The sequence below is a fragment of the Pseudorca crassidens genome, chromosome 2 (genome assembly GCF_039906515.1).
Source record: "Pseudorca crassidens isolate mPseCra1 chromosome 2, mPseCra1.hap1, whole genome shotgun sequence".
In the NCBI taxonomy this organism is placed as follows: domain Eukaryota; kingdom Metazoa; phylum Chordata; class Mammalia; order Artiodactyla; family Delphinidae; genus Pseudorca; species Pseudorca crassidens.
Window position 1 is genome coordinate 58,735,450 of NC_090297.1, and position 25,718 is coordinate 58,761,167.

The window sequence follows — 25,718 nt, forward strand, 5'->3', positions numbered from 1 at the left end:
TAAGATATAGAATAAACATTTTTGACAATCTTCATTTTTTTGCAATATCTAGCTCAGAAGAGAATAATTTTAAAAACATAAATACTTAAAATATATTAATATTGGAAAGTTAATGACAATATTTCTCTTTTTTCACTTTCAGGTGATTGCACAGTGCTTAAATATAATTAAGCAGACGAGGCAACAAAGTATAACCCCCCACACACATATTATTACCCCATACTCTGATTTTAAACAGAAATTATATTTGTCAGTATTTTATGCTCTGTTTTTCAAAAAAATTACAGTCACTACTATATGTAATTGCTTGGATGTTATGTAAGCTTTTAATAGATAACTTAATCTCTGAGAAATTATTTGGTTGAGAGCCCTCAGTGGATTAGAGATAGGTTTCCTCATTGTAAAATCAGAAATAGTAGTAATTGCTTATATTAAATGGAAATGTTAAAGTTTATAAAACTTGAGAATCTTTGAACAATAATATATATATGCATACGATTACAATGATTGTCTTAGATGATAGTCCCTTGTTTGAGAAAAAGTTTGGTTTGACATTTAATAATTAAGCCTTTTTGTAAGATACTGCTTTGACTTGACAAAGCCACATACAAATCAGGTGTAGAGGACTGGCTTTTAAGTGTTAAAAAATAATTGGAGCAGATAGGTACCTAAAATACACTTTTATAATAGGAATAAAAAAACAGGTTAATAAATCCACATTCATTTGCTCTTTGATTGTAAATATATAAAGAGTTTTTAGTTATGATGTGTCTGTCTCACAGAGAAAGTATGATTACCTAAATATGCACTTTTTTTAAAAGGAATTGCTTACTCAACTCTGTGCGTTCTGTAAAACACTGCAAAATTGTGTGCATCTGCAAGTTAAAACTCATATACAGCAGGCTAAAACTGAACAGAATTTCACTGCAGACCTATTTTGTTCTGGGTTTTGTCACCAGAAGCATATTAGGCTAGAATGTGCTCAGGATTTTTTGAACAGTCCATGAAATGTGACAGGGATGTTAATCTCCACTTCAGCCCTTGCAACTTCACTCAGGTCCTTGGCATTCAGAATTAGGAGATAAGCGGGCTTTTGACCTGCCCCAGGGCTCACCACCACACTCAGAACTACACCTGTTAATCAGAAGTTAATAAGGCAATGTTGAATTAAAAAAAAAAAGCCCATAGCAATAGATTAAGTGTCACTGAAATAATACAGGAAGCAAGGAAGCATTACATTGACAAATAAAGAAAACCAGATGCCTTGAAATCTTGCTCTGACTCTTCTACCACCTGGCTGTGTGGTAACCCTGAAAGGGATTTAAAATTTTTCATGTCCCCTGGACTATAAGCTCTAAGAAGGGAGTGACCCTATCTCTCTTGCCCACTGTTGTATCCCAATAGCCTACTGCAATGATTAGAACATAGTAAGTATTCATTAAATTCTTATTTAATGAATGTTTCTGTGTTTTTATCTGTATCATACGATTTAACACCTGTTCTACCTACTGCAAAAAAAAAAATGTTGTGACAATCAAGTGAAAAATGTATATTAAAAGACTCTGGGAATTCCCTGGTGGTTCAGTTGTTAGGACTCCGCGCTTTCACTGCTGAGGAAGCGGATTCGATCCCTGGTCGGGTAACTAGGATCCCGCAAGCTGAGCGGTGCGGCCAAAAAAAAAAAGACTTTGAAAATGGTAAGGTATATTATTTCTATAATTTCCAAGACCTAGCTGGAAGCTTACTTCCTTCAAACAAAATAAGAACAAACTTTTTGCGGTTTTGACTGGAAAGGCTGTATATGTAAAATCACTTAGTGTAAAACGGCTCTACAATTCTTTATTTTATTCATTTCTCTGTGGTTTTCCATATTTTAATCCCAGAGAGGATAACCTACCTCCTTGTTCCGGATAATCAATAGTTAACTAAGATGACTCTTTGTAACTGAGTTGCTGTTTTATAGGCTGTTGCTCTGGATCCCTTTCTAGCCCCAGCTTACTGAAAGGAAAAACCAAAACTAGAAACACAAAGCCTCATCCTCATTCTCTTGGATCTGTTAGAATACTCAGTTTCCCTCCTTAGAACTCTATCCCTTTTCAGAAATGTATCTAGGTCAGGAAAGGCAAAAACCTAGACCGCATGCTGCTCCTTCTTCCTCCTCTCCTTCATCTAGAGCAGACATTGATGTTCCATCGTGACACCAGATGGTGCTTTAGCATTTTTCCAACAGTACCAAATGAAACCTGACCATAAGATAAAACTTATTCTCAAATAAGTTTAAATTCTTTAGTGCTGTCCCATTCAATAGTATAAAGGATTATTTCTGAACATTAGGGAATAATCAACATAACTCCTCTCCTAATTAACTAACTATATGAACTGCAATGAAAAGAGAGTGTTCAGACACATCTATTACTTTCATTACCGTCATCTTCCTCCAAGGCATCTGGGTGAGAAACAAAGATGGGTTCTGAGGGGTATGAATCAGGCTCTTGCCATACCCAAGTTTCTTTAGTTTTGACGTTCAGCTTACAGAGCTGCTTGTAAGAAAGAAAAGTCAATCAATCAGTCAGTCAATCAGTCAATATGCTCTACTTGACTAGCATGTGACTCAAAGTACTGTTTGAATATTAGGAAGATGGATTAATTACCCTGTCTGGAACAAAGTGATTCAAGCCAAGTCCATATGCGTATGTGTAAGGTTTCCCACCATACTTCTGGTAGTTGATTTGAGGAAATTCAAATGCTGCAAAGTAGAGCACGTGCTTAGGAAAACTCGTTAATCTCTTTGAATGGAACATTTTGTTCTCTCTCATGTGAGGTTTTTTCCTAAATCATCTCACCTTGGCGAGGCCCTGAAAAGAGAACTTCAGGTTCCAGCCAGATGGTCTCATCACTGCACAGAATTGCAGTGGCAGTTGTGTTGGGGAGTGTGACTAAATTCTTGCCTGTGTCAGCCTAAGAAAGAGGATAACAGAAACCTCAGTGATCAAGAAAGAAAAATCAAGCAGCCATAAATATAGTCTTCCCAAGTTTTGTCTCCTGTGTTCTTCATTTCTTAAGACAACATGTAGGGAGAGGCAGTGCAGAAAACTCTAGAAAGGGGAGCCCAGGAACGTGACTGGGAAAGCTGTCTGTGTCCACATCAGTCACTGGGAAAGTCATACAACTTCATAGGCCCTCAGTCTTCTCATCAGTGAAATGAGACTGACCTCGAAGAAAATTTACAGCTCTGAGGATGGGCTCTGGAAAAAGAAGTATTTTTCTGCAGAACAACAAAGACTTCAACCTCTAGGTATCCATACAGTGTTTGTCTCCTTTATAGTTAGGCTATATTTTTATTTTATTTGAAAACAAAATCATACTCGTAAGTTGTCAAAAAAGAAAACAAATTAAAAAACTACTGACCAGATGTTTTCTAAGATCTCTTGTCACCCACATTGCTCCCACGTGATTTTTCAGATTATTTTATGAAAGGAATGAATATCATGAGCTCTTTCAAAGAACATATTCATTTAGTAATACCTGCATCAAATACTTAAATACATGTTTTGTGATGGACTCTATTCTAGGCATTTGGGATATTTCAGAGAACAGAGTCCCTGTCATCATGACGTTTTCATTCTAATTTGGGAACATAAACAATATAAATATAATTAATAGACAAAGTGTTTAGTACATCATGAATGTGAGGAAAAAGAATAGAGCAGAGTAAGGAGAATCATAAATGTGAAGAGTAGGTGAGTTGTAATTTTAGTAGGTGGTCAGGGTGAGCCTCATTGAAAAGGTGAAATTTGGGATAAAACTTGTAGGAGATGAAGGAAGCTAGCAATGCAGGTATCTGGGGAAGAGCATTTGAGCAGAGAGAACAAACTACAAAGGCCTGAGGTAGGAGTACGCCAAAGGTCCTTGGAGAACATTAAAGAGACCAGTGTGGCTGCACTGACTGAGCTCGGGGGAGAAGAGCAGGAGAGGAGAGTGGAGGGGTAAAGACTGATAGGTCATTGTGAGGTCTTGGTCTTTTTCTGTGAGTGAGAGATGGGAAGTCATTGGAGGGTTCTGAGCAGAGCAGTGGCAGGCTCTGATTTATTTTTAAAAGAATCACCCTGACTGCTCTGTCGAGATCACTTTTGCAGCTCAATATTAAAAAAACAAACAACCCAATCCAAAAACGGGCAGAAGACCTGAATAGACATTTCTCCAAAGAAGACATACAGATGGCCAAGAAGCACAAGAAAAGCTGCTCAACATCCCTAATTATTGGAGAAATGCAAATCAAAACTACAATGAGGTGTCACCTCACACCAGTTAGAATGGGCATCATCAGAAAATCTACAAACAACAGATGCTGGAGAGGGTGTGGAGAAAAGGGAACCCTCTTGCACTGTTGGTGGGAATGTAAATTGATACAGCCACTTTGGAGAACAGTATGGAGGTTCCTTAAAAAGCTAAAAATAGAATTACCATATGACCCAGCAATCCCACTACTGGGCATATACCCAGAGGAAACCATAATTCAAAAAGACACATACACCCCAATGTTCATTGCAGCACTATTTACAATAGCCAGGACACGGAAGCAACCTAAATGTCCATCAACAGACGAATGGACAAAGAAGATGTAGTACACATATACAATGGAATATTACTCAGCCATAAAAAGGAACGAAATTGGGTCATTTGTAGAGACGTGGATGGATCTAGAGACTGTCATACAGAGTGAAGTTAAGTCAGAAAGAGAAAAACAAATATCGTATATTAACGCATATATGTGGAACCTAGAAAATGGTACAGATGAACCGGTTGAGACACAGAAGTAGAGAACAAATGTATGGACACCAAGCAGCAAATCACCAAACCACCAAAGCAGCGGCAGGTGGGGGTGGTGGTGTGATGAACTGGGAGATTGAGATTGACATGTATACACTGATGTGTATAAAATGGATGACTAATAAGAACCTGCTATATAAAATATATATATATATATATATATGTGAGAGATACAAAAATAAATAAATAAATAAAATACATGTAAATTAAAAAAAAAAAAAAAGGGGAGATGAAAGAGTGAAATCAGGGAAACCAGTTTGTCTTGTAGTAGTCCAGTCAAAAGAAAACAATGGTTCAGACTAGGCTAGTAGCGTTGAAGTCAGTGAGGAGTGCAAGGTAGAGCCAAGAGGATTTCCTGATAGTTCAGATATGGGGTGGGGAAGAGGCATGAAACTGAGAAAGGAGTCAAGAAGGGCTTCAAGGTTTTTGGCCCGAATAATTAAAAGTTGGAGTTGTCACAGCAAAGATGGGGATTACTGAAGGTAATTTTTGGTAGGGGAAGAGGAGAAGTTTAGGTTTTGTCTTATTAAACTTGAAGTGTTTATTGGACATCAAAATAAAGACATGGCATTGGCAGTAGCATATAAGAACCTTGAGTTAAAAGGAAAGTTGGAAGTGAAATTCTAGGCTGCTTTAAAGCATGAGTCTTTACAAAGGGAGTGAACGTACAGATAGAAGATAGAACAAAGGGCTGAGTTCTGGTGCCCTCCAACATTAAGGGGTCTTCAAGAGAGGAATGAGGGAATAGGTGGTGGGGGCAAGAAGAGTTAAAAGAAGGATTTTGTAAGAGGGCAAAATAATAGCATGATATGCATGATTTAATGAAAACAGGAGGAGAGTGAGATATATGAGAGAGGGGGAGAATTGTAGAGTGTTGTCCTGGAGAGGGTGAGGAAGGATGGGAAAGACTAGTTCTGAATAGGATGATGGATAATTCAGTATGAGTACAGATGCTGGTGGGTGGGTAGATGTGGTGGCAGGAGTCTACGTTCTTTTCTGATTTCTTTCATTTGTTTCAGTAAAATAGGAAGCAGAGCCATCAGTTGAGTATGAGTATGGAGGTGGGAGGTGTTAGAAGGTTGAAGAGAGGAGGGTGTGAAATATTTAACTAGGAAAGTGAAGTTGGGAAATGTAGCAGTAAGGTTTGTTGTCATGCACTTAAAAATGGGCCAATTAACACAATTGTGTGTTTTTAGCACTTAATTTCAGCCTTAGAGGTACAAGCATGGAGTGGGTGGAGGGTTGAATTTAACTAGGATTATGATTTTGACAAATAAGTTCTATAAAGTAAGAAAGAGGGAAGAGAAATAAAGATCTACTCAAGGGGGTGATTACAATGATTAACCATGAAATTGTTATTGAATAAGGAGGGAAGGTAAGTCCTCAAGGGAGTGAGAGATGATGAGAAGGTAATAGGTTCAATAGATTGGAGGTTCCTGGTGGGAACTGCAATAGGGCAAGTAATCTTGAAAGATAATAGGTGGTAGTCAGAATGTGTCATGCATGAAACCAAGGTTATGGTAGAAGCACAGTCAAAGGTAATGGCAAGGTCAATTGCACGACTGTGGGGAGTGAGTGGCTGAGATAGAATGGAAGACAAAATCAGTGGAAGACGTCATGGAACTGAGAGACCAGTTGTTGGAAGAGTCACCTATGATGTGTATATTGAAATAACTGAGAGTCAGGAGTAGATCAGGGGAGTGTGACACTGAGCCAGAAGGGAGAAGGAGTGGTGGTTAATTGGTGAGAATAATAATGAGGGGTGTATATATGTAAATGTAGACATACCACTTGGCTATATACTTAGCTGAAGTGAGATTTGAAATTGAAAGATTTTAAGGGTGGGTGGAAGGAGCAATGGTCTGGAAGCAGCAAAGTGGAACAAGTGTACCACAGCCCCAGGCCCAGTGGTACAAGCGCTGTAGGAGGAGAAACTGCTACCCCTGGAAATTGCTGCTGAAGAGACCAGTGTCCTAGAGAGAGTGTCAGATTTTTTGGTAAAAGAAAGAAGGTGGAAGGAACCTTCTGAGCAGAGGATAGATGGAATTTTTCTGGTATGTACAATGAATTAAAAGGAAATAGTGAAAGATTTTCAGGATTGGGAAGAGATGGGAGGTGAGGATGGGTCTTGTGAGATTCTGTGAAGTGGGGCCTCGAGGCACTTCATGGTGATTTTGGGAAGGAGAGAGCGGCATGTGTGCATACATACATATTTATACATGTATTCAGTAAGTTCAAATGTTGATGTCGAACACATTACTTATGCGACTGTAACTTTAATGATTTTACTCTGTTGTATCTTATTTTTTCCACCATTAAATTAGGGTTTTTAATGTAAGAGATGTGTAACATTATCTTTGCTTTCCAAACTAGCTCCTTATTTTCACTCTTCCCCCTCACTATTTTTTTAACACGTGCATTTATCCCCTGACCCAGCAATTTCACTTCTGAGAGTCTATCCTATTGCTATATCTGCACATATAAAAAATAACATACATACAAAGTTATTCCTTGTGACATTATCTGTACCAGCCAAAGAATGGAAACAACTCTGTTGCTCAGCAGTGAGGGACTTGGGTATGTTCACAAAAAAGAATACCGTGCAGTTGAAGAAAGCAAGATCTTCAATATATATTTTAAAATGAAAAGAAGCAAGGAAAAAAATGTGGATATAGAAAGTTACTTTTTGTGTAAAAATGGGAAATAATAATTATATATATTTATATTTTCTTATATTTGCATAAAAAAAGGAAAAGGAAAGACATTAAAAGTTACACACAGAAGTGAAGGGGAATGGTATGGAATGGAGGCAGAGAGAGGTTGGAGCGACACTTCCAGTGTGTACCTTTTTAGATCATTTTGAGTTTTTGACCATTTAAATTCACTGCCTATTCAAAAATAATAAAGGTATATTTTAAAGATATCACTGTTATATTAATCACTAAACTGGAAACTTCACTCATACTCTTTCCTCTCCTTCCTTCAATCTGTTTATCTCTTATTTCCCTAATTTATGACTTATTTTTCTCTTCATTGCCAAACTTTTAAAAGTGCAGGCTATAGTAATTGCTCCCACATTCTCATCAATTGCTCACCTTTATTGCCTTGAAACCTGATTTCTGCCTCCCTCCCTACTCCCCTGGAGATCACTAAATCTGGTTTCTGGCTCTTCATCTTCATTCTTTTCAACTTGTCTATATATAGCAGTGGGCACCAGTGAAACCCTTCTCTTGCCTTATCATGTGGCACTATCCTCTCTTAGCTGTAACTAGGGCCCTTTGGTGACGTTTTTCTCTTTCTTTTTCTGACTCCTCTTTTCTTACCACTTTCTGCACATGGATGTTTCCCCAACTTTTGTGCTTGGCCATCTTTTCTTTTCTTTCAGCATGTTATGGCTATCAAGTTCATCATTTTTAAAATAAACAAATTTGTATGTTTCTTTTAAAACACTCTAAAGTATGAATTTTTCCTGCTAGCAATCTTATCTGTCTTCATATATTTGATCATCATTTCAATTCCAATAACTATCAGCTCTTTTCTTCTGACCCTACTTTGTGTCGCAAGGACCTGTACTTCCATATGAAAGCCTACAAGACGTCTTCACGAAAATGTTGTTGATGCTGATTTTGCTGTTGATGATGATTATAATCAATATTATTTAACACTTACTTCGTGTGAGGGACTATATTCAGTGATTGACATATGTCACCTTGTTTATTGATCACTAAAATCCTGTATGGTGGATATAGATAAAGAAAAGGGGATTTAAAAAGGTTAAATGTCTTGCCGCGAATCAAACAGCTAGAATGCTGGAAGCCCTGGTCAACCTGGGTCTGTCTTGAAGTCAGCCCTTTTACTCATTCTCCCCACTTCCTCATAGTTCTACAATTCAGGTTTATCTCCAAATCTGCTCTGCCTATTATTACATTTCCTATTTCCAAAGGTATCAACACTCTAGACACATAGGCTTAAAGGATCTCTATGGTCTTTTGCATGTATAAGACTTAATTCATTCTACCATCCAATCAAATGTAAGATCCTTTTAATTCTACCTGTAGGAACTCTCACTTTTGTCGGTTTGTCTGTTCCTACTACCACTACATTTTTCTATCACCTGAGTGATTTTCATTGTCTCCAATCCCAGGTCCCTTATCATCATCCTTTCTTTACTTCCAATACTACTTACACACAACACAGCCTTATTTTAGAAAATCAAAGCTGCAAATAACCTTAGTTATTATTTAGTCCAATTTACTTAGGTTTCTGAGCAGGCAACAGAACTGTAGGGGGACTTGCTCACTGAGTGACTTGCTCAGGGAAGCCGGACATTTAGTAGCAGGGACAACTAGAGTAGTCAGTACGCTTGATACCCAGTCCACCAGCTCTGAATATGGCTTTCTTCTGTTCAAAACCTTGACTATCTCCCCATCACCTGTCAAATAAAGCACAAACCTTTTGGCCTGAAAGCCTTCAAAGACTGCCAACCTACTTTTTTTTAAGCTTTTTTGCCCACTTATTCCACTGTTTTTGCTTATGTTCTAACCAGTTGGATTGCAATCACTTTGAAAGGATTTTGTAAATAGAAGAACAACAGGTTTAGAGTCAAAACCTGGTTTTCGTTTTGATTCCACCACAGTTGGATTTTGCTAAGTCATGTGACTCTTCTGAGCTTCAGTTTCCTAGCTTATAAAATGAGGGAAGTGGAATTAATTTTTAAAGTTCCTTCCAGCTCTGAAATTTCAAGACTTTATGTATAAACACACAGCAGGAGAAAAAATCCTGAGCGAGATGAAACATTCTGGTTATATCTGAAATCTATGTAGAGGGTGGTTACCTTGTCAGTATTCAAAGGAAGTACGTATCTCCTAACTTCAGGCTGGGGAGCCTTTCTGGCATTTCTTTTCACCTCTTCCCAGTTCTCACGTAAATTGGCTAAATATAAGTAATTATAAACAAATTCAAATCTGCAAAAATAAGAAGTCAAACATGAGGACAGCCAATTACAAATAATTTAGAGACATGCTTCATGCCTTTTAAAAGCACAAGTGCCTCCCTATTCTTCAGACCCCAACCCAGAACCTGCTAAAGACTCAGGAATCCTGGAACCATTTCTCCTGCCCACTCTGGGTGGAGAAAAGAATCCTGCTCATGGATATGTTTAAATAACAACAGCCTTTAAAACGTTCTGCTCTGTTTCTCTCTCACCATTCTGTCTGTGTCTTCAGGGGCTACTGTCTTTCTTAGTGACCTGCTGTTTTGAAGAAAGCATATCTCTTTTTCCCAAACCCAGACTAGGTGGAGTTCTAGGCTCCCCAAAGGATCTTGTTAAGTTTGAGTGAAATTAAGCTTAAGTTTACTCATCAAGTCACAGAATCTTTTATTTTCAGGTCTGGTTCATGGACCTGATCAGTTTTCAATCATTAACCATAGTTTTGAGGTTCAGTTAGTGTTTCTGATTATCTAAACTCCCTACAGCCTTTTCAATCATATTTTGTGACTTAAGCATTCTTCTTGCTTTTTTAGATGTAATTCAGATTAAATATTGAGAGTGGCATCTCCGAAAGAAACCCTAATTTCCAGGAACAACTGGAGATGTAACATTTATCCAATGTCCTTTCTTACCCTTTCCAGCAACAGAGATCCACAACCAGAAACTCACTGTCTTCATAGGTATTGATGTGATGGAAGAGGTTAAAAGGAGATGTCCTGTATTTATTATTGATATACTTTTTTCGTTTCTTGTCAGCAATATGAAGCCAAACCTTGAAAAGTGAAGAGAATATTTTGATGCATTTAGAAAGAAAAAAAAGTGTGCATTATGAAAGACATATTCTTCAGAACCATAAAGCTGACAAATAAATGTAAGACTTACCCCCATGGTTTCATTGGACTCAAAACAATCCATGTAGTTGGCTCCCCAAAGACTCCATGAAGAAAGAAACTTGAACAGGTTAATTTTGACTGGTGTCTCCACAAAAACAATATAGTTGGGAGTCAAACCAAAACTGTTCAGAAACAGAAATAAACTTGTGAGTGGGAAGGGTTGATTCTCAAACCACAGAGAAATATGTACACATGAGGTATACTCAGTTATATGAATCAACAGTGCCTACAAGAAATTAACTACATTTAAATTTAGGTTTCTGCAAGAAAATGTCATGATCAGGATTGGTATCAAAGGTAGGCAAAGCAGATCTTTAAACCTGAGTTTTCCTGAAGATTCATAGCAGGCCTTCAAGTTACCTATGGACATAAGATGGCTTGAATCGGTCACTGCAGGGGAATTGTACAACGATCTCTGACTTGCTTATTGGATCTTCCTTGTCTGAAATAAAGTGGTTTCAAAAGGCTATGGAACAGCCTCTTTTTTTTTTTTATAAAAAAAATACAAAGCATTTAGAACAGCTTATGCAAGCAAAGAAATACATTTTCAGATCTTGATTTTCTAAAGAGTTTATTTCCATTTTCTCAGTCACTGGCATTTCTTAGAGAAATTTCACGCGGAGCTGCAATCACCCAGGAAAATCCAAATAGCAGCAGATTTGGAAAGTATACTCAAACAGTGTGTGGCAGACAGGGTACAGTGGAGTCACATCTTTTTTTTTTTTTTTAACATCTTTATTGGGGTATAATTGCTTTACAATGGTGTGTTAGTTTCTGCTTTATAACAAAGTGAATCAGTTATACATATACATATGTTCCCATATCTCTTCCCTCTTGCGTCTCCCTCCCTCCCACCCTCCCTATCCCACCCCTCCAGGCTGTCACAAAGCACCGAGCCAATATCCCTGTGCCATGCGGCTGCTTCCCACTAGCTATCTACCTTACTACGTTTGTTAGTGTGTATATGTCCATGACTCTCTCTCGCCCCGTCACAGCTCACCCTTCCCCCTCCCCATAACCTCAAGTCCGTTCTCTAGGAGGTCTGCGTCTTTATTCCTGCCTTACCCCTAGGTTCTTCATGACATTTTTTTTTTCTTAAATTCCATATATATGTGTTAGCATACGGTATTTGTCTTTTTCTTTCTGACTTACTTCACTCTGTATGACAGACTCTAGGTCTATCCACCTCATTACAAATAGCTCAATTTCGTTTCTTTTTATGGCTGAGTAATATTCCATTGTATATATGTGCCACATCTTCTTTATCCATTCATCCGATGATGGGCACTTAGGTTGTTTCCATCTCCGGGCTATTGTAAATAGAGCTGCAATGAACATTTTGGTACATGACTCTTTTTGAATTTCGGTTTTCTCAGGGTATATGCCCAGTAGTGGGATTGCTGGGTCATATGGTAGTTCTATTTGTAGTTTTTTAAGGAACCTCCATACTGTTCTCCATAGTGGCTGAACCAATTCACATTCCCACCAGCAGTGCAAGAGGGTTCCCTTTTCTCCACACCCTCTCCAGCATTTATTGTTTCTAGATTTTTTGATGATGGCCATTCTGACTGGTGTGAGATGATATCTCATTGTAGTTTTGATCTGCATTTCTCTAATGATTAATGATGTTGAGCATTCTTTCATGTGTTTGTTGGCAGTCTGTATATCTTCTTTGGAGAAATGTCTATTTAGGTCTTCTGCCCATTTTTGGATTGGGTTGTTTGTTTTTTTGTTATTGAGCTGCATGAGCTGCTTGTAAATTTTGGAGATTAATCCTTTGTCGGTTGCTTCATTTGCAAATATTTTCTCCCATTCTGAGGGTTGTCTTTTGGTCTTGTTTATGGTTTCCTTTGCTGTGCAAAAGCTTTGAAGTTTCATTAGGTCCCATTTGTTTATTTTTGTTTTTATTTCCATTACTCTAGGAGGTGGGTCAGAAAGAATCTTGCTGTGATTTATGTCATAGAGTGTTCTGCCTATGTTTTCCTCTAAGAGTTTGATAGTTTCTGGCCTTATATTTAGGTCTTTAATCCATTTTGAGCTTATTTTTGTGTATGGTGTTAGGGAGTGATCTAATCTCATACTTTTACATGTACCTGTCCAGTTTTCCCAGCACCACTTATTGAAGAGGCTGTCCTTTCTCCACTGTACATTCCTGCCACCTTTATCAAAGATAAGGTGTCCATATGTGCATGGGTTTATCTCTGGGCTTTCTATCCTGTTCCATTGATCTATCTTTCTGTTTTTGTGCCAGTACCATACCGTCTTGATAACTGTAGCTTTGTAGTATAGTCTGAAGTCAGGGAGCCTGATTCCTCCAGTTCCTTTTTTTGTTCTCAAGATTGCTTTGGCTATTTGGGGTCTTTTGTGTTTCCATACAAATTGCGAAATTTTTTGTTCTAGTTCTGTGAAAAATGCCAGTGGTAGTTTGATAGGGATTGCATTGAATCTATAGATTGCTTTGGGTAGTAGAGTCATTTTCACAATGTTGATTCTTCCAATCCAAGAACATGGTATATGTCTCCATCTATTTGTATCATCTTTAATTTCTTTCATCAGTGTCTTATAATTTTCTGCATACAGGTCTTTTGTCTCCTTAGCTAGGTTTATTCCTAGATATTTTATTCTTTTTGTTGCAATGGTAAATGGGAGTGTTTTCTTGATTTCACTTTCAGATTTTTCATCATTAGTATATAGGAATGCCAGAGATTTCTGTGCATTAATTTTGTATCCTGCCACTTTACCAAATTCATTGATTAGCTCTAGTAGTTTTCTGGTAGCATCTTTAGGGTTCTCTATGTATAGGATCATGTCATCTGCAAACAGTGACAGCTTTACTTCTTCTTTTCCGATTTGGATTCCTTTTATTTCCTTCTCTTCTCTGATTGCTGTGGCTAAAACTTCCAAAACTATGTTGAATAAGAGTGGTGAGAGTGGGCACCCTTGTCTTGTTCCTGATCTTAGTGGAAATGCTTTCAGTTTTTCACCATTGAGGATGATGTTTGCTGTGGGCTTGTCGTATATGGCCTTTATTATGTTGAGGAAAGTTCCCTCTATGCCTACTTTCTGCAGGGTTTTTATCATAAATGGGTGTTGAATTTTGTCAAAAGCTTTCTCTGCATCTATTGAGATGATCATATGGTTTTTCTCCTTCAATTTGTTAATATGGTTTATCACATTGATAGATTTGCGTATATTGAAGAATCCTTGCATTCCTGGAATAAACCCCACTTGATCATGGTGTATGATCCTTTTAATGTGCTGTTGGATTCTGTTTGCTAGTATTTTGTTGAGGATTTTTGCATCTATGTTCATCAGTGATATTGGTCTGTAGTTTTCTTTCTTTGTGACATCCTTGCCTGGTTTTGGTATCAAGGTGATGGTGGCCTCGTAGAAGGAGTTTGGGAGTGTTCCTCCCTCTGCTATATTTTGGAAGGGTTTGAGAAGGATAGGTGTTAGCTCTTCTCTAAATGTTTGATAGAATGGAGTCACATCTTACATCTGGAGGTGGGTTCTAAGTCAAGGGGGTAAGGCAAAATTTTAGTATGGTCAAAGTGCCTTTTACAATCTCTTAAGTTATCTATAAAGTTATGGCATATGTGTTTTGGGTCCATAGCCCTTTACAATAATTCTTAAGCACATTAAAGTTTATTTACTACTACGGCAGTGTCTTCAAACCTTAGTGTATATAAGAACCACATAAAAAGCTTCTGAAAATACTGACTATGGGCTCACCCCTAGAATTACTCATTTTGTCTACCTCAGGTGGGGCTCAAGATTTGTATGTAAAAATCTATATATACTCAAATAATTCTATTATCAAGATCATTATCAAATTTCTGGCAATGAATGGAGGATGAATGGAGAATTCTAAAGAGTACTCTCTTCTGTTTTAATATTCTTTCTCTATAGTATATGAGTTAAAAAGTTATGTTTTTAGTTTTGGGAATTAAATACACACAAAATACTTACTACACTTTCATATACATGTGTGTATCCTATTACACATACACATGTTTGTTTAAAATCTTAATTTTGTCTGGCACATGGATAAGTGCTCAATAAATATTTGCTGGATTTGAATCTAAATCTTATATGATCAAAGTCACATATACACTACATCTTTGAAACACTGTAGAATAGAACATGGCAACTTACTTTTGAAGATGTCATTTCCTGCTGTGGTGCTCTTTGGCATTGGTCCCCTGGTAGGGTAAGGGTGAGGGGCAGTTGTCCTAAAATCTGAGAGTAATTTAACTGTCCATATAGTGCTAGCCTGATATATTTCTGATCTGACACCCTGTATTTCCAGTAACTTTCTCATGTTATAGATACTTGTTTTTTTGTTTTTTTTTTTTTGCGATACACGGGCCTCTCACTGTTGTGGCCTCTCCCATTGCGGAGCACAGGCTCCGGACGTGCAGGCTCAGCGACCATGGCTCACAGGCCCAGCCACTCCACGGCATGTGGGATTTTCCCGGACCGGGGCATGAACCCGTGTCCCCTGCATCAGCAGGCGGACTCTCAACCACTGTGCCACCAGGGAAGCCCCTAGATACTTGTTTTAAGAAGAGTCAAAGTGGTAAACTGACCTGCTTGTAGTGGAGGGATCTTTACAATATTGTAGGCAATTGAAAAATTTTTCCCAAAGCAATTACCAATATTGTAAACAGTCCCATCATTTTCAATGTGGGGGTGAGCAGTGGCTCCATTGACCGAGACATAGTTGCAAAGATCAACCTATGGAAGGAGAACAAACGTCACCCATATTAAGAGGAAGATCGTATTACACCTTTGGTTCCTCAGTCTGACCTCACCGTTACCACTTGCACCCTCACCCTAAGTGTGCTTTCTCTTTCTTTCCATCTCTCTGGGTCTTACCCTCTTTTAAGTCTGTAGAAGTCCCATCTTTAGCGCTGAGCTCTCCTCTGACCCCCATGCTGACCCCTCATGCCTCTGAAATCTTCAAGTTCTCCCTGATTGAGCTTTTCAATTGATGTAGGCCATATATTACTCTGGTTGGTTACTTTCCTTTTGCACATGCAGTTTGTCTTCAAACAGTGACGAATTTGAATCCTGAAACTTCTTTACATTCTCCTTATTGAATTACATTGAATTGTATGCTGATAGTCAATAATTTTCATTTTATAAAAATGGCAATTTTTTATGATACAACCTAAATACCAAATCCAGTATCTTACATACAGAATGAATTTGGAACTGAAAGGAACTTCAGGATTCATCTAGTATAGAAAGTCTTAACCTAAATAGACTTCAGGGGAACCATGAATTCCTGGAGTTAATGGAAACTTTTTGAAGATAGGATTCAGTGCTTTAATTTGTTTTGGATTCTCATAAAAAATTCAAAACCACTAATCTACCACAAACCTCTCAGTTTACATAAGGAGAACTTGAGGTGTCAGAGAGATCAAATGACTTATCTAAGGATGTAGAGCACTAGAATTTCTACCTGGAACCTGCTCAATAAAGATTTATTGAATGAATAATCGATGGAGTATATATTTGTCTAACCAAAATTCTTTCTATGTGATTAGGAGAGTATGTTTTAAAGCATAGGGAGTTTTTAGCACCCTCATTTAAATAAAAGGCAAGACATTCATTCAGTCATTCAGTCATTCATCAAGTATTCCTTGAGCTTCTATTATATGCCAGGTGCCGTGTCAGGGTCTAGGAAAACAGAGATGGCCCTTGATTTCAAGAACTTCAGTCTAGATTTGCACTGTCCACTATGGTAGCCACATATAGCAATTTAAATATAAGTTAACCATAATTAGATAGAACTTCAAATTCAGTTCCTCAGTCACAGTAGCCACATTCAAGTGCTCAATAGCACTTGGACAATGAAGACATAGAACATTTCCATCATTGTAGAAAGTTCCATTTAATAGCACTGTATTAGACCAATAAGCTGGTATACAGTGCAGTAGGTGCAAAATGATATTTGTAAAGAAAGGCCATCTAACCCAGACTAGGGGATTAGGCAGGGCTTCCCAAGGGCAATGACTCCAACACATGCTTGAAAGATGAGTAAAATTTACCAGATGGAGAAGGATGACAGTGTGTTCTAGGGAGTAGGAACCCTAATGTAAAGGCATAGAGTCGCAAAAAGTGAATGCTGCTTGGGGATTACTCGTCATTCAGCATGGCTGTGGTGATACACACACATGGAAGAGGAGAAGTAAAATGGCCAGCCACAAAGGTCTGTGCTTTTAACTTTATCTTGGAAACTATGGGTGCACTAATTGGAATAACACATTTATACTTGCATTTTAGAAAAGAAAATTGCTTCTACTGAATTAAGGAAGCTGTATTTAAGGGAATCGGGCTGGAGGCAAAGGAACTTGTTAGGAGTCTATTTCAGTAATAGTAAACCAACAAAAAAACACTCAAAATTTTAAAACTACATTTTTATACGAAGTCAGGGTATAGTGCTGCTCACAATGAAACCTGACTCCTAATAAAGTCTATTCTGGAGCCATACCATGAACTTCACACTTCCAATTAAATTACTATGGTAATTGGATTCACTGTCAAAGTCAAATGGATGGTTTAGAAACTCAGCTTCAGTATTTCTCTAAATGATCTACACATACACTCATATGTGGTTTCAAACATACATCTAAACTAAGAAAGAGCTATCGAGAATATGTTAAGCCTTAGTAAATAGTCTGTTGGGGATTATAAATCAGCTTGTGATATTGAGACCCATTGTTGGGACTGCTTTTCCTTTCTATTCCTACTACACTGAATATCTAGTTCTGGTCTTCAATTCCACTTAACTGGTCTCCTAGCTATCCCTTATCTCTTTTGTCCTCCCATACAGCTTACACGTGGCTTCCAGATTAAATAAACTAAAGTACAGCTCTGCTTATACCACTTCCCTGAACAAAAACTTTGAGTAGCTTCCCATCAGCTAAATGACTTATTCCAAATTTTTGTCCATTATTCAAACTTCTAGTTTCACCCTACCCTGTGTTTCACTATTCCCCTTGACGTGGCATGCTTTAGATCACTAGTTCTCACCTGGGAGTGCTATTGCCCCCTAGGGGGAGAGTTGGAAATGTTGGTGAGCATTTGGAGTTTGTACAATGATTGAGGACATGTCTGGTGTTTAGTAGGTGGAATCAGGGATACCAAACCTCTGCAGTGGGTGGGACAGTCCCCACGATGATGAAGTACCACCGGCTCAACGCCACTGCCACGTCCATTGAGAAATACTGCAAATCTAGCCAAATAAATTATTCTTTATCCTCCAGTTTCCCACCTCTATACAGCTGATCATGGTACTCCCTGTATATGAAATGTTCTTTCTCCAAAATCAATGAAGTTGTGCCTTCCCTTTAACTTCTAACTCAAGTGCAAGACTTTTAAACCTTCCTTGATCTGCCCCACTTCACATCCACCAACTACTGCCAGAAGCAATCTTTGTTCTTTCATAGAAGGTTTTCCCTCTGTGAAAAGAGTCCTCACATTCTGTGTCCTATTATAGTTAAGTAATGTATTTATTTGATTTCTCCACCTAGGTGTTAAGCTTTCTGAAGACAAGAACAATGCCTTGCAAATAGTTACATCTTAATAAATATTGGTTGAAAATGTAGATCTATCTTATCAAATGCTGCACCAAGATTGCCTAAGTTCTCATCAAAATTTATCACTTTTTAATACTGCTGACATGTTTCTCTATGCTTTTTCTTTTAAGATATAGCTTTATTTCTAACAAGAAGTGTCTATAAGAAGGGGCAAGTTGGTACAACACACTTTCCTAGAACAATGAATGGTAGGGTTTTCAATATTAAATGTGCCAGTTCCATGCTAGTCTATAAAAACCATGAAGAGCAGGGACGATGTTGTCTTACTCATTGGTATATCTTTTGCATCTAGCATAAGTTCTGGTACATGGAAGGGACTCAATAAATATTTGTGTCACAAATAAATATGTTAGGCATTTTATACGGTTTTCCTCCAATCCACATAATAAATGTTTAAAATTTCACAGATGGAGAAACAAAGTTTGCCCTATGTCACATTGCTAGTAGTTGATGACAAAGCAGGGATTTGAAACTTAATCTATCTGGCTCTCATATTCTTCAAACCCAAATGCACAGCTGATTTAATTCTAAGTTGCAAACTCTAAATTCCTGAGCGATATAGTCTGAGCACTGTGTCCTACCTGCTTAATTGTCTCCAAGGTTTCAGGATTAATCTTTGTAATGAAGTTGGTCTCTGTGCAGGCATAGTAATCTTCCCCCACTGGGTAGATATTAACAAGGGCATTGTCAGTAACCTCCACTCCTCGAAAGTAAGAAAAAAACCTGCAGAAGCAAATGGATTTTTCAGTCCAGTAACTTTCAAGCCATGAGAGAAAAAGGGCTAATGTAAAATGTCTTTAATAACATGCAGTTGGGTTTCAGTAACCTGGAAAATATATTCTTGCAGGGGTCTGGGAAAGCACAGGTGCCAAATTCTGTTATGACGATCCTTTTCTCAGTCATTGCCCGTACGTAAGCATCAGTGCGGATGAACCTGAAGGACATTGAGACACGGGAAAGGGTCACAGACAAGGGCAATTAGTGTAGTCCACGGGGAGCTTAGAATGGTCATTCTATGTGACCTCCTAAAGTCAGAATCATAAATCCACAACACGAAGAATGAAGAGTCTCGTAACTTTCTTGGGGTGACTGAAGGAGAAACAGACAATGTGCCACGAGCTTAAATTTATGTCTTATAAACTTCACAGTGACATATGAGGAAATCAAGGTTCAGAGAAATTAAGTGATCAGCATATGTGGCCAGAGCCAGAAAACATGCCTGTTCCATATCACACTATGCAGCCCCATGGGTAGTTCACATTGGACCTCTGACTTCCTGTAGCCTATAATTCAACAATCTACACTGAGCGGGGAAGTATAGAACATGTTATGCTGAATTATATTCCTTTCAATCTTCCTTATGTCCCTCTTATGTTTTTCTTCAATTTAAAAATTTATTTTGCTACTTTTAAAAGTAGATATTCTTGAATCTGGTCTCTTGCACAGGCAGACCTCCTGAACCATATCTCCCAGACTAGATGGCATACGTTGCCTAGGATTTCTCATGTGGAGAGCCAATTAAAATCTGATTTTGCACTTCCATAAAGAGGAAAAAGTACCAAGGTCTTTAGAAGGCATATAAAGGCTTTGCCTGACCTCCAAAATATGCTTTCATAACTAAATTTCTGCTTGACCTGATCTGTTTCTCTTCTATTACAGTCCAAGTTATCCTGACTACTTCAAGACTCCATTTATTCTTTCTTTTGATGTCTCTTCAGAATGCCTGAAATCTGTGGTGATCAACAAAGCTGCTAACAGGCCTGAATATTAACGCATAAGACAAACTATTTATTGTGGTGTTAATGAATCTTTGTAATGAAATTGGAGTGATGGCTTAGGGCTTCAAGCCTTTTAGCAACAATCTTCTGTTTTTAGAAAACTTCTCTTTCTTGTATTATTAAGACATATTTGGTCCTTGCCTCCTTTGTAACACCCCTCCCTCCTTCCCATTGGCCTTTCTGATTATAAAAAAGGAAAGACATCAAGAGACCCATGGTTTAATAATAATAACTATTATTATTATTAAATGCTTCCTATGGGCTAGGAACCATGTTCTCATTTAATCCTTGTAATAAACACTGAAGTAAATTCTCTTATTTCTCCCATTTTTATAGATGACAAAACAAAGAATTAGAGACTAACATCTTGCCAAAGGGCACCCACCTAGGCAAATGGTATGTAGGGCATATGGGATTTGAAGCCAGGCGTGTCAGACCCCAAAGCCCTAGTTCTTAGCTGCTTCTTTATCCCATAGTACATCTCCGAGGTGTCCATACAGACTCACTGGCCCAGAAGGATTCTGAGTGGAGGCGAGTATAAAAGTCTCCTCTTGGGTTCAGGAGGTTGAAAAGTACCTGGAGGGAGGAGCTAAGATAGGTCCGAACCCTAGGAGGAGTGGGCCCTAGTGTTCTTTACCTTCTGTGGTATGTGACGTGTCCTTCTTTAAAGTCAAACTTGTGCAGGAGAGCTTGCCCATCAAACAGGTGGTAAAATGGCTCAGATCCAACTTCAAAGAGTCCTGGCCCACATCGAAGGAGACTGCCGGTCAACCAGAGGGGGATCCTGCCTGTGATGAAGGCAAGACTCAGAACATTGCTTCTTACCCCTGCCCTTCTCACCCAGGTAAAGAGCAGTGATTATCTAAGCAGCCCGATTGGGCAGCCTCTTACTTTTAAAGCTGGCAGTCATTTCCATTCCCAGTTCTCATGGCGGGTAGCTCTCAGGAAATGCCTGCTGGCCTACTCTCCTTTCACTAGGAGACCAAGTGGTAGGAAATGTGGCAACATCTCAGAGTTTAGATAAAGGGTTGGAAGGAGACAGGGAAAAGTATCTCGAATGGAATGGGATTCTCCATCTAACAGATTTCCCCAGCTACCAATACATTTGCCTTTTTACTGTCTCACTTTTAAGAAAAATTTCAAATTTCTTGATATATAGGAGGGATGGATTAGAAGCAGGGATCTAGATACTAAACAAAGATGTGTCTACAGAACAAACCGTTTAAATGAAACAACAAGAATACTGGCTTCTTAAAATATAGACCTATATTCCTTTGAGAATATGGGCTACTGTCCAGATAAAGGTCAACCTGCTATAGCAGAAAGTGCAAAGGGCTGTCAGAGACCTGAATTCTGGTTCAGGATTTGCTATGTGCCATCTCTAGGCCTCCGTGTCCTTCTCTGCAAAATGAGGGGCACACAAGAAAGGCCTTAAGTCTGTTCAGTCTAAACAGTTAAGTTTGTGCCCTTTGATCCTTTGAAAAGTGCAGCATTTGGCAGTGTTTTTATAATCCTTGCTATTAAAAAAAAACACAAATGTATTATTTCATATAGCTCAATTTCAGCAGCCCACTTTACAAGGATGTATATTTCTGATAAAAATTTGAAAAGAAGGCATGGCTTAACTAAAAGGCACAGCATTAATTTGATTGCTAGAACCTAGATTGTTAGCATCAGAATCTAGTTGAGAAAGAGCACCGGGCTCATTCCTTCTATTTTGCATAAGAGACAATTGGGAGGAAAGAAACCTGCCCAGGCTTTGGACCTTCCTATACACCATGTCTAAGCAAGGATGCTATGTGGGTCATGTGGTGACTTTGGATAATGATAGCAGTAGTAATAATTACAACCATCTATTGATAACTTTGTGTTGGATACTGTGTGAATCTTTCGATTTACATTATCTCATTTAATCTTCACAACATCTCGATGAGGTAAAATTTGGTTTATGGTAGGTGAATGAATTGAGACTCAGAAAGTTTAAATAACTTGTTGAAGGATTTCACAGATAGTAAAATAATAGAGCTACAATTAGCACCTACATCTGCCTGACTCCAGAACCAAGACTTCTGATATAATGGGCATGAAACCTACCACCCTTTATTGTCATATTCCCAGATGCTTGTCACCAGGCCTTCATTTATTCTGCAACTGATAGAACAGACATTTACAGGACATTTTCTATGTGCCAGGCACTGAGCTAGGCACTGACACCTTAAAGATGACAAACGTATAGTCCCAGTTGTTAAGGAATTCCAGTTAGGTAGCATTTTTCTATATTAGAGAAGTAAAGAAAAGAGGAAATGGGTTCTTAGCATAAAAAGCCCAAATGTCCAGATTCCTCTCTCTGTAGCCCACAGGGGGAGCCCGTACTGAGAGATGCCAATGAATAAGGAGACAGAGAAGAGAGATTGAGACAGAAAAGAGAAGATGGCTTCAAGATAGGTGAGACCAACCTGTAACATGAGCTGTGAGCGGTGAGGACAGTTCCTCCACAGTTTCAAACAGTTTCTTGTAACCACCAGCAGGATGTTCGACTCTGAAATGGTGGAATAATGAGGAGGAAGCTCATGTGGAATCTCAGGAAGTCCACGGAGATAGAGGCAGAGCTCCAGGAGAAAAGATGCTCTCTGCTCAATGGTGGTGCATACTGCCAGTCTAGCCTGGGCTGGGAGCACACAGTGTTTTGGTGTGGTGTGGTGGTAGAAATGTATCAGGTTGGCAAAGGGGCCCAGGTCAGTGCTCCTCCTTTGATGAAGGAGAAAATGACCTCCCTTTTAATGCCACAGTGGACTTGCTTGCCCTCTGCAGTTTTCCCATATTTCTGAAGACAAGTCAAAAAATCCCACCATTGTCACTTCTCTTCCTGACCGAGTCCTTCCTACAGAATTAGCCTGCCCTGTCCCTACCCTCAGCTTTTACTGCATCATTTATTCTCTTGCCTTCCAGACAGTCTCATTCCTCTCTCTCTTATGCACTGGGAGATCACAGGTTTGGGGGTCAGTTTGTCATCCTTTGTTATTCACCCATATTATACCATCACTTCTTCCCATCATCTCACTTCATCACCAGTCTCCAAGAGCTACAGTACATTTTAAATATAGTCAGACAAGGAGATTTAGGTCTTATGTTTTTGATTATTTTCTCCCTTCTCACTTTGGCTCCATTTTATAACTTCTTAGAGTGAGAGCTGACCAGACTGCCTAATTATGATAGTTATTTTTTATTAAAGACTTACCATGTGCCACATACTTTTAAAAGGACTTTGTATGCTATTCGTTCATTTCAATCTCACAACACCATAATGGGGGTAAGTACTACTCATTCTATATACGGAAAAGCCAAGACTTCAAAAAGTAATTTGCCCAAAATCACACAGCTAGGAAATGGCTGGGCAAGAAGTGGAACCCAGGTCTGCCTCATTGAAATCTTCATGCTCACTACTACTTCCAAGGCCCATTCCAAGCCACACAAACCCCACTGTAATTTAGACCTGAATTCTAGATATTTGCTTCAATACATAAAATAGGAATAAACTCCCCAACCATGAGTCAAGGCCTTCCCTAAAGGGGTCATCAATCCTCTTCAGGAGCTCTTGAAATAGACCATTTACCATCAACACACTAAGGAATTAAAAAAATAATCTCCCAGAGATACTTACTGGATGGACATTTTCTCTCAGTGGAGGATTGAGAGTGCTGGCACCAGTTGTGGAATGAGGAGGCAAGTCCTCAGCCAGGGGCCTTTATATGCCTTCTAAATCCACCTAAAAAGAGTTATGGCTTTGGGAACCCTTTCTCACCCCTTGATCTGAGAGAGCGTGAATAGAAGTGGCTTTCAGTGCTCAGATACTCCTGATGCTTGAGCATTAATTTGGGCTGGCCGCTCCCTTAATTGTTTTTTGGCTATTTTCCAGAGACCTCAATCCTTCCCAAAGAGAATGAGAAGTGGATTAGAAAGAAAGGAGTTGTGTGGGAGTGGCTAGCATCAGGCCTGTGCTGATCCAGGTCACCCCACTGGAACCAGGCAACATTCTCTGGTGCCTACCTCCTTCTTCCACTTCTGTGCCCTCATCTTTACCCCCATTCATTTATTCATTCACTTACTTATTTTTAAATATATCTATTACACATTGTCTATGGAGAAGGCATGGATGAGCCATCTCTGTCTTCACACATCTTGTAACTCTGCAAGAATAACAAGAAACTAACAAACTCTTCAATAAAATTTTATAAGTGCTATGATTGGAGAAGTATAGAGTGTTATGGAAGCATATTGTAGCACGTCTAACTCTCTCTGGTCACCTTATAGGCTCCATTCAGGGCCCAATTCCGACCAGGCTGAGGACTTCAGTTATGTTCTTTTGATTTGCTGCAGATGAACCCCTTTCATATCTTTGCTTGTTACTAATGCCTTCCTGATCTCCACATCACCTTCCTGTTCATTGGTATGTGTGCTGCACTCAGATAGTAAATAGCACTATTTCATTCATATTTCCACACTCCTTTATTTAGCCTCAGTTGTTTGCCAGCACAGACATGGTACTGACCAAAGGAGTCCCCATGAAACACACAAGATACTTACTATACCAGCTGACAACTTTAACACTTTTTTAGAAACTCACCATGATCAAGTGGGCTTTATCCCAGGAATGCAAGGATTCTTCACTATACACAAATCAATCAATATGATATACCATATTAACAAATTGAAGGAGAAAAACAATATGATCATCTCAGTAGATGCAGAAAAAACTTTCGACAAAATTCAGCACCTATTTGTGATAAACCCCCCCCCCAGAAAATAGGCATAGAGGGAACTTACCTCAACAAGATAAAGGCCATATATGACAAACGCAGAGCCAACATCATTCTCAATGGTGAAAAACTGAAACCATTTCCACTAAGATCAGGAACAAGACAAGGTTGCCCACTCTCACCACTATTATTCAACATAGTTTTAGAAGTTATAGCCATGGCAAACAGAGAAGAAAAAGAAATAAAAGGAATCCAAATTGAAAAGAAGAAGTAAAACTATCACTGTTTGCAGATGACATGATACCATACATAGAGAATCCTAAAAGATGCTACCAGAAAACTACTAGAGCTAATCAATGAATTCGGTAAAGTAGCAGGGTACAAGATTAATGCACAGAAATCTCTTGCATTCCTATACACTAATGATGAAAAATCTGAAAGTGAAATTAAGCAAACACTCCCATTTACCACTGCAACAGAAAGAATAAAATACCTAAGAATAAATCTACCTAAGGAGACAAAAGACCTGTATGCAGAAAACTATAAGACACTGATGAAAGAAATTAAAGATGATACAGATGGAGAGATATACGATGTCCTTGGATTGGAAGAATCAACATTGTGAAAATGACTATACTACCTAAAGCAATCTACAGATTCAATGCAATCTCTATCAAACTACCACTGGTATTTTTCACAGAACTAGAACAAAAAATTTCACAATTTGTATGGAAACACAAAAGACCCAAAATAGCCAAAGCAATCTTGAGAAAGAAAAACGGAGCTGGAGGAATCAGGCTCCCTGACTTCAGACTATACTACAAATCTACAGTGATCAAGACAGTATGGTACTGGCACACACA

The 25,718-nt window shown here is 38.6% G+C and overlaps 1 protein-coding gene across 1 annotated transcript; it reads right to left on the reverse strand.

The window, feature by feature from the left end:
- On the reverse strand, positions 1-22,656 carry RPE65 (retinoid isomerohydrolase RPE65). The gene is made up of 13 exons (XM_067726537.1): positions 22,555-22,656; positions 20,736-20,886; positions 19,147-19,254; positions 18,902-19,043; positions 15,303-15,450; positions 11,074-11,155; positions 10,703-10,835; positions 10,453-10,592; positions 9,665-9,794; positions 2,844-2,958; positions 2,652-2,746; positions 2,426-2,537; positions 1-1,134 (listed from the first exon to the last, which is right to left on the reverse strand). The coding sequence occupies exons 3-13, from the start codon at positions 19,221-19,223 to the stop codon at positions 983-985; spliced, it is 1,326 nt and encodes a 441-aa protein (XP_067582638.1). The 5' UTR covers positions 19,224-19,254; positions 20,736-20,886; positions 22,555-22,656; the 3' UTR covers positions 1-982.
- Between the last annotated feature and the right edge of the window lie 3,062 nt (positions 22,657-25,718).

What these genes read in the sequence shown, in the direction of transcription:
- RPE65 (XM_067726537.1), bottom strand. Translation starts at nt 19,223, where the DNA reads ATGACTGAGAAAAGGATCGTCATAACAGAATTTGGCACCTGTGCTTTC. An exon ending in GATCCCTCCACTACAAGCAG is followed by an intron (nt 11,156 to 15,302) that starts GTCAGTTTACCA and finishes ACTTTATTTCAG; the next exon opens with ACAAGGAAGATCCAATAAGC. An exon ending in ATCACTTTGTTCCAGACAGG is followed by an intron (nt 2,538 to 2,651) that starts GTAATTAATCCA and finishes TCTTACAAGCAG; the next exon opens with CTCTGTAAGCTGAACGTCAA.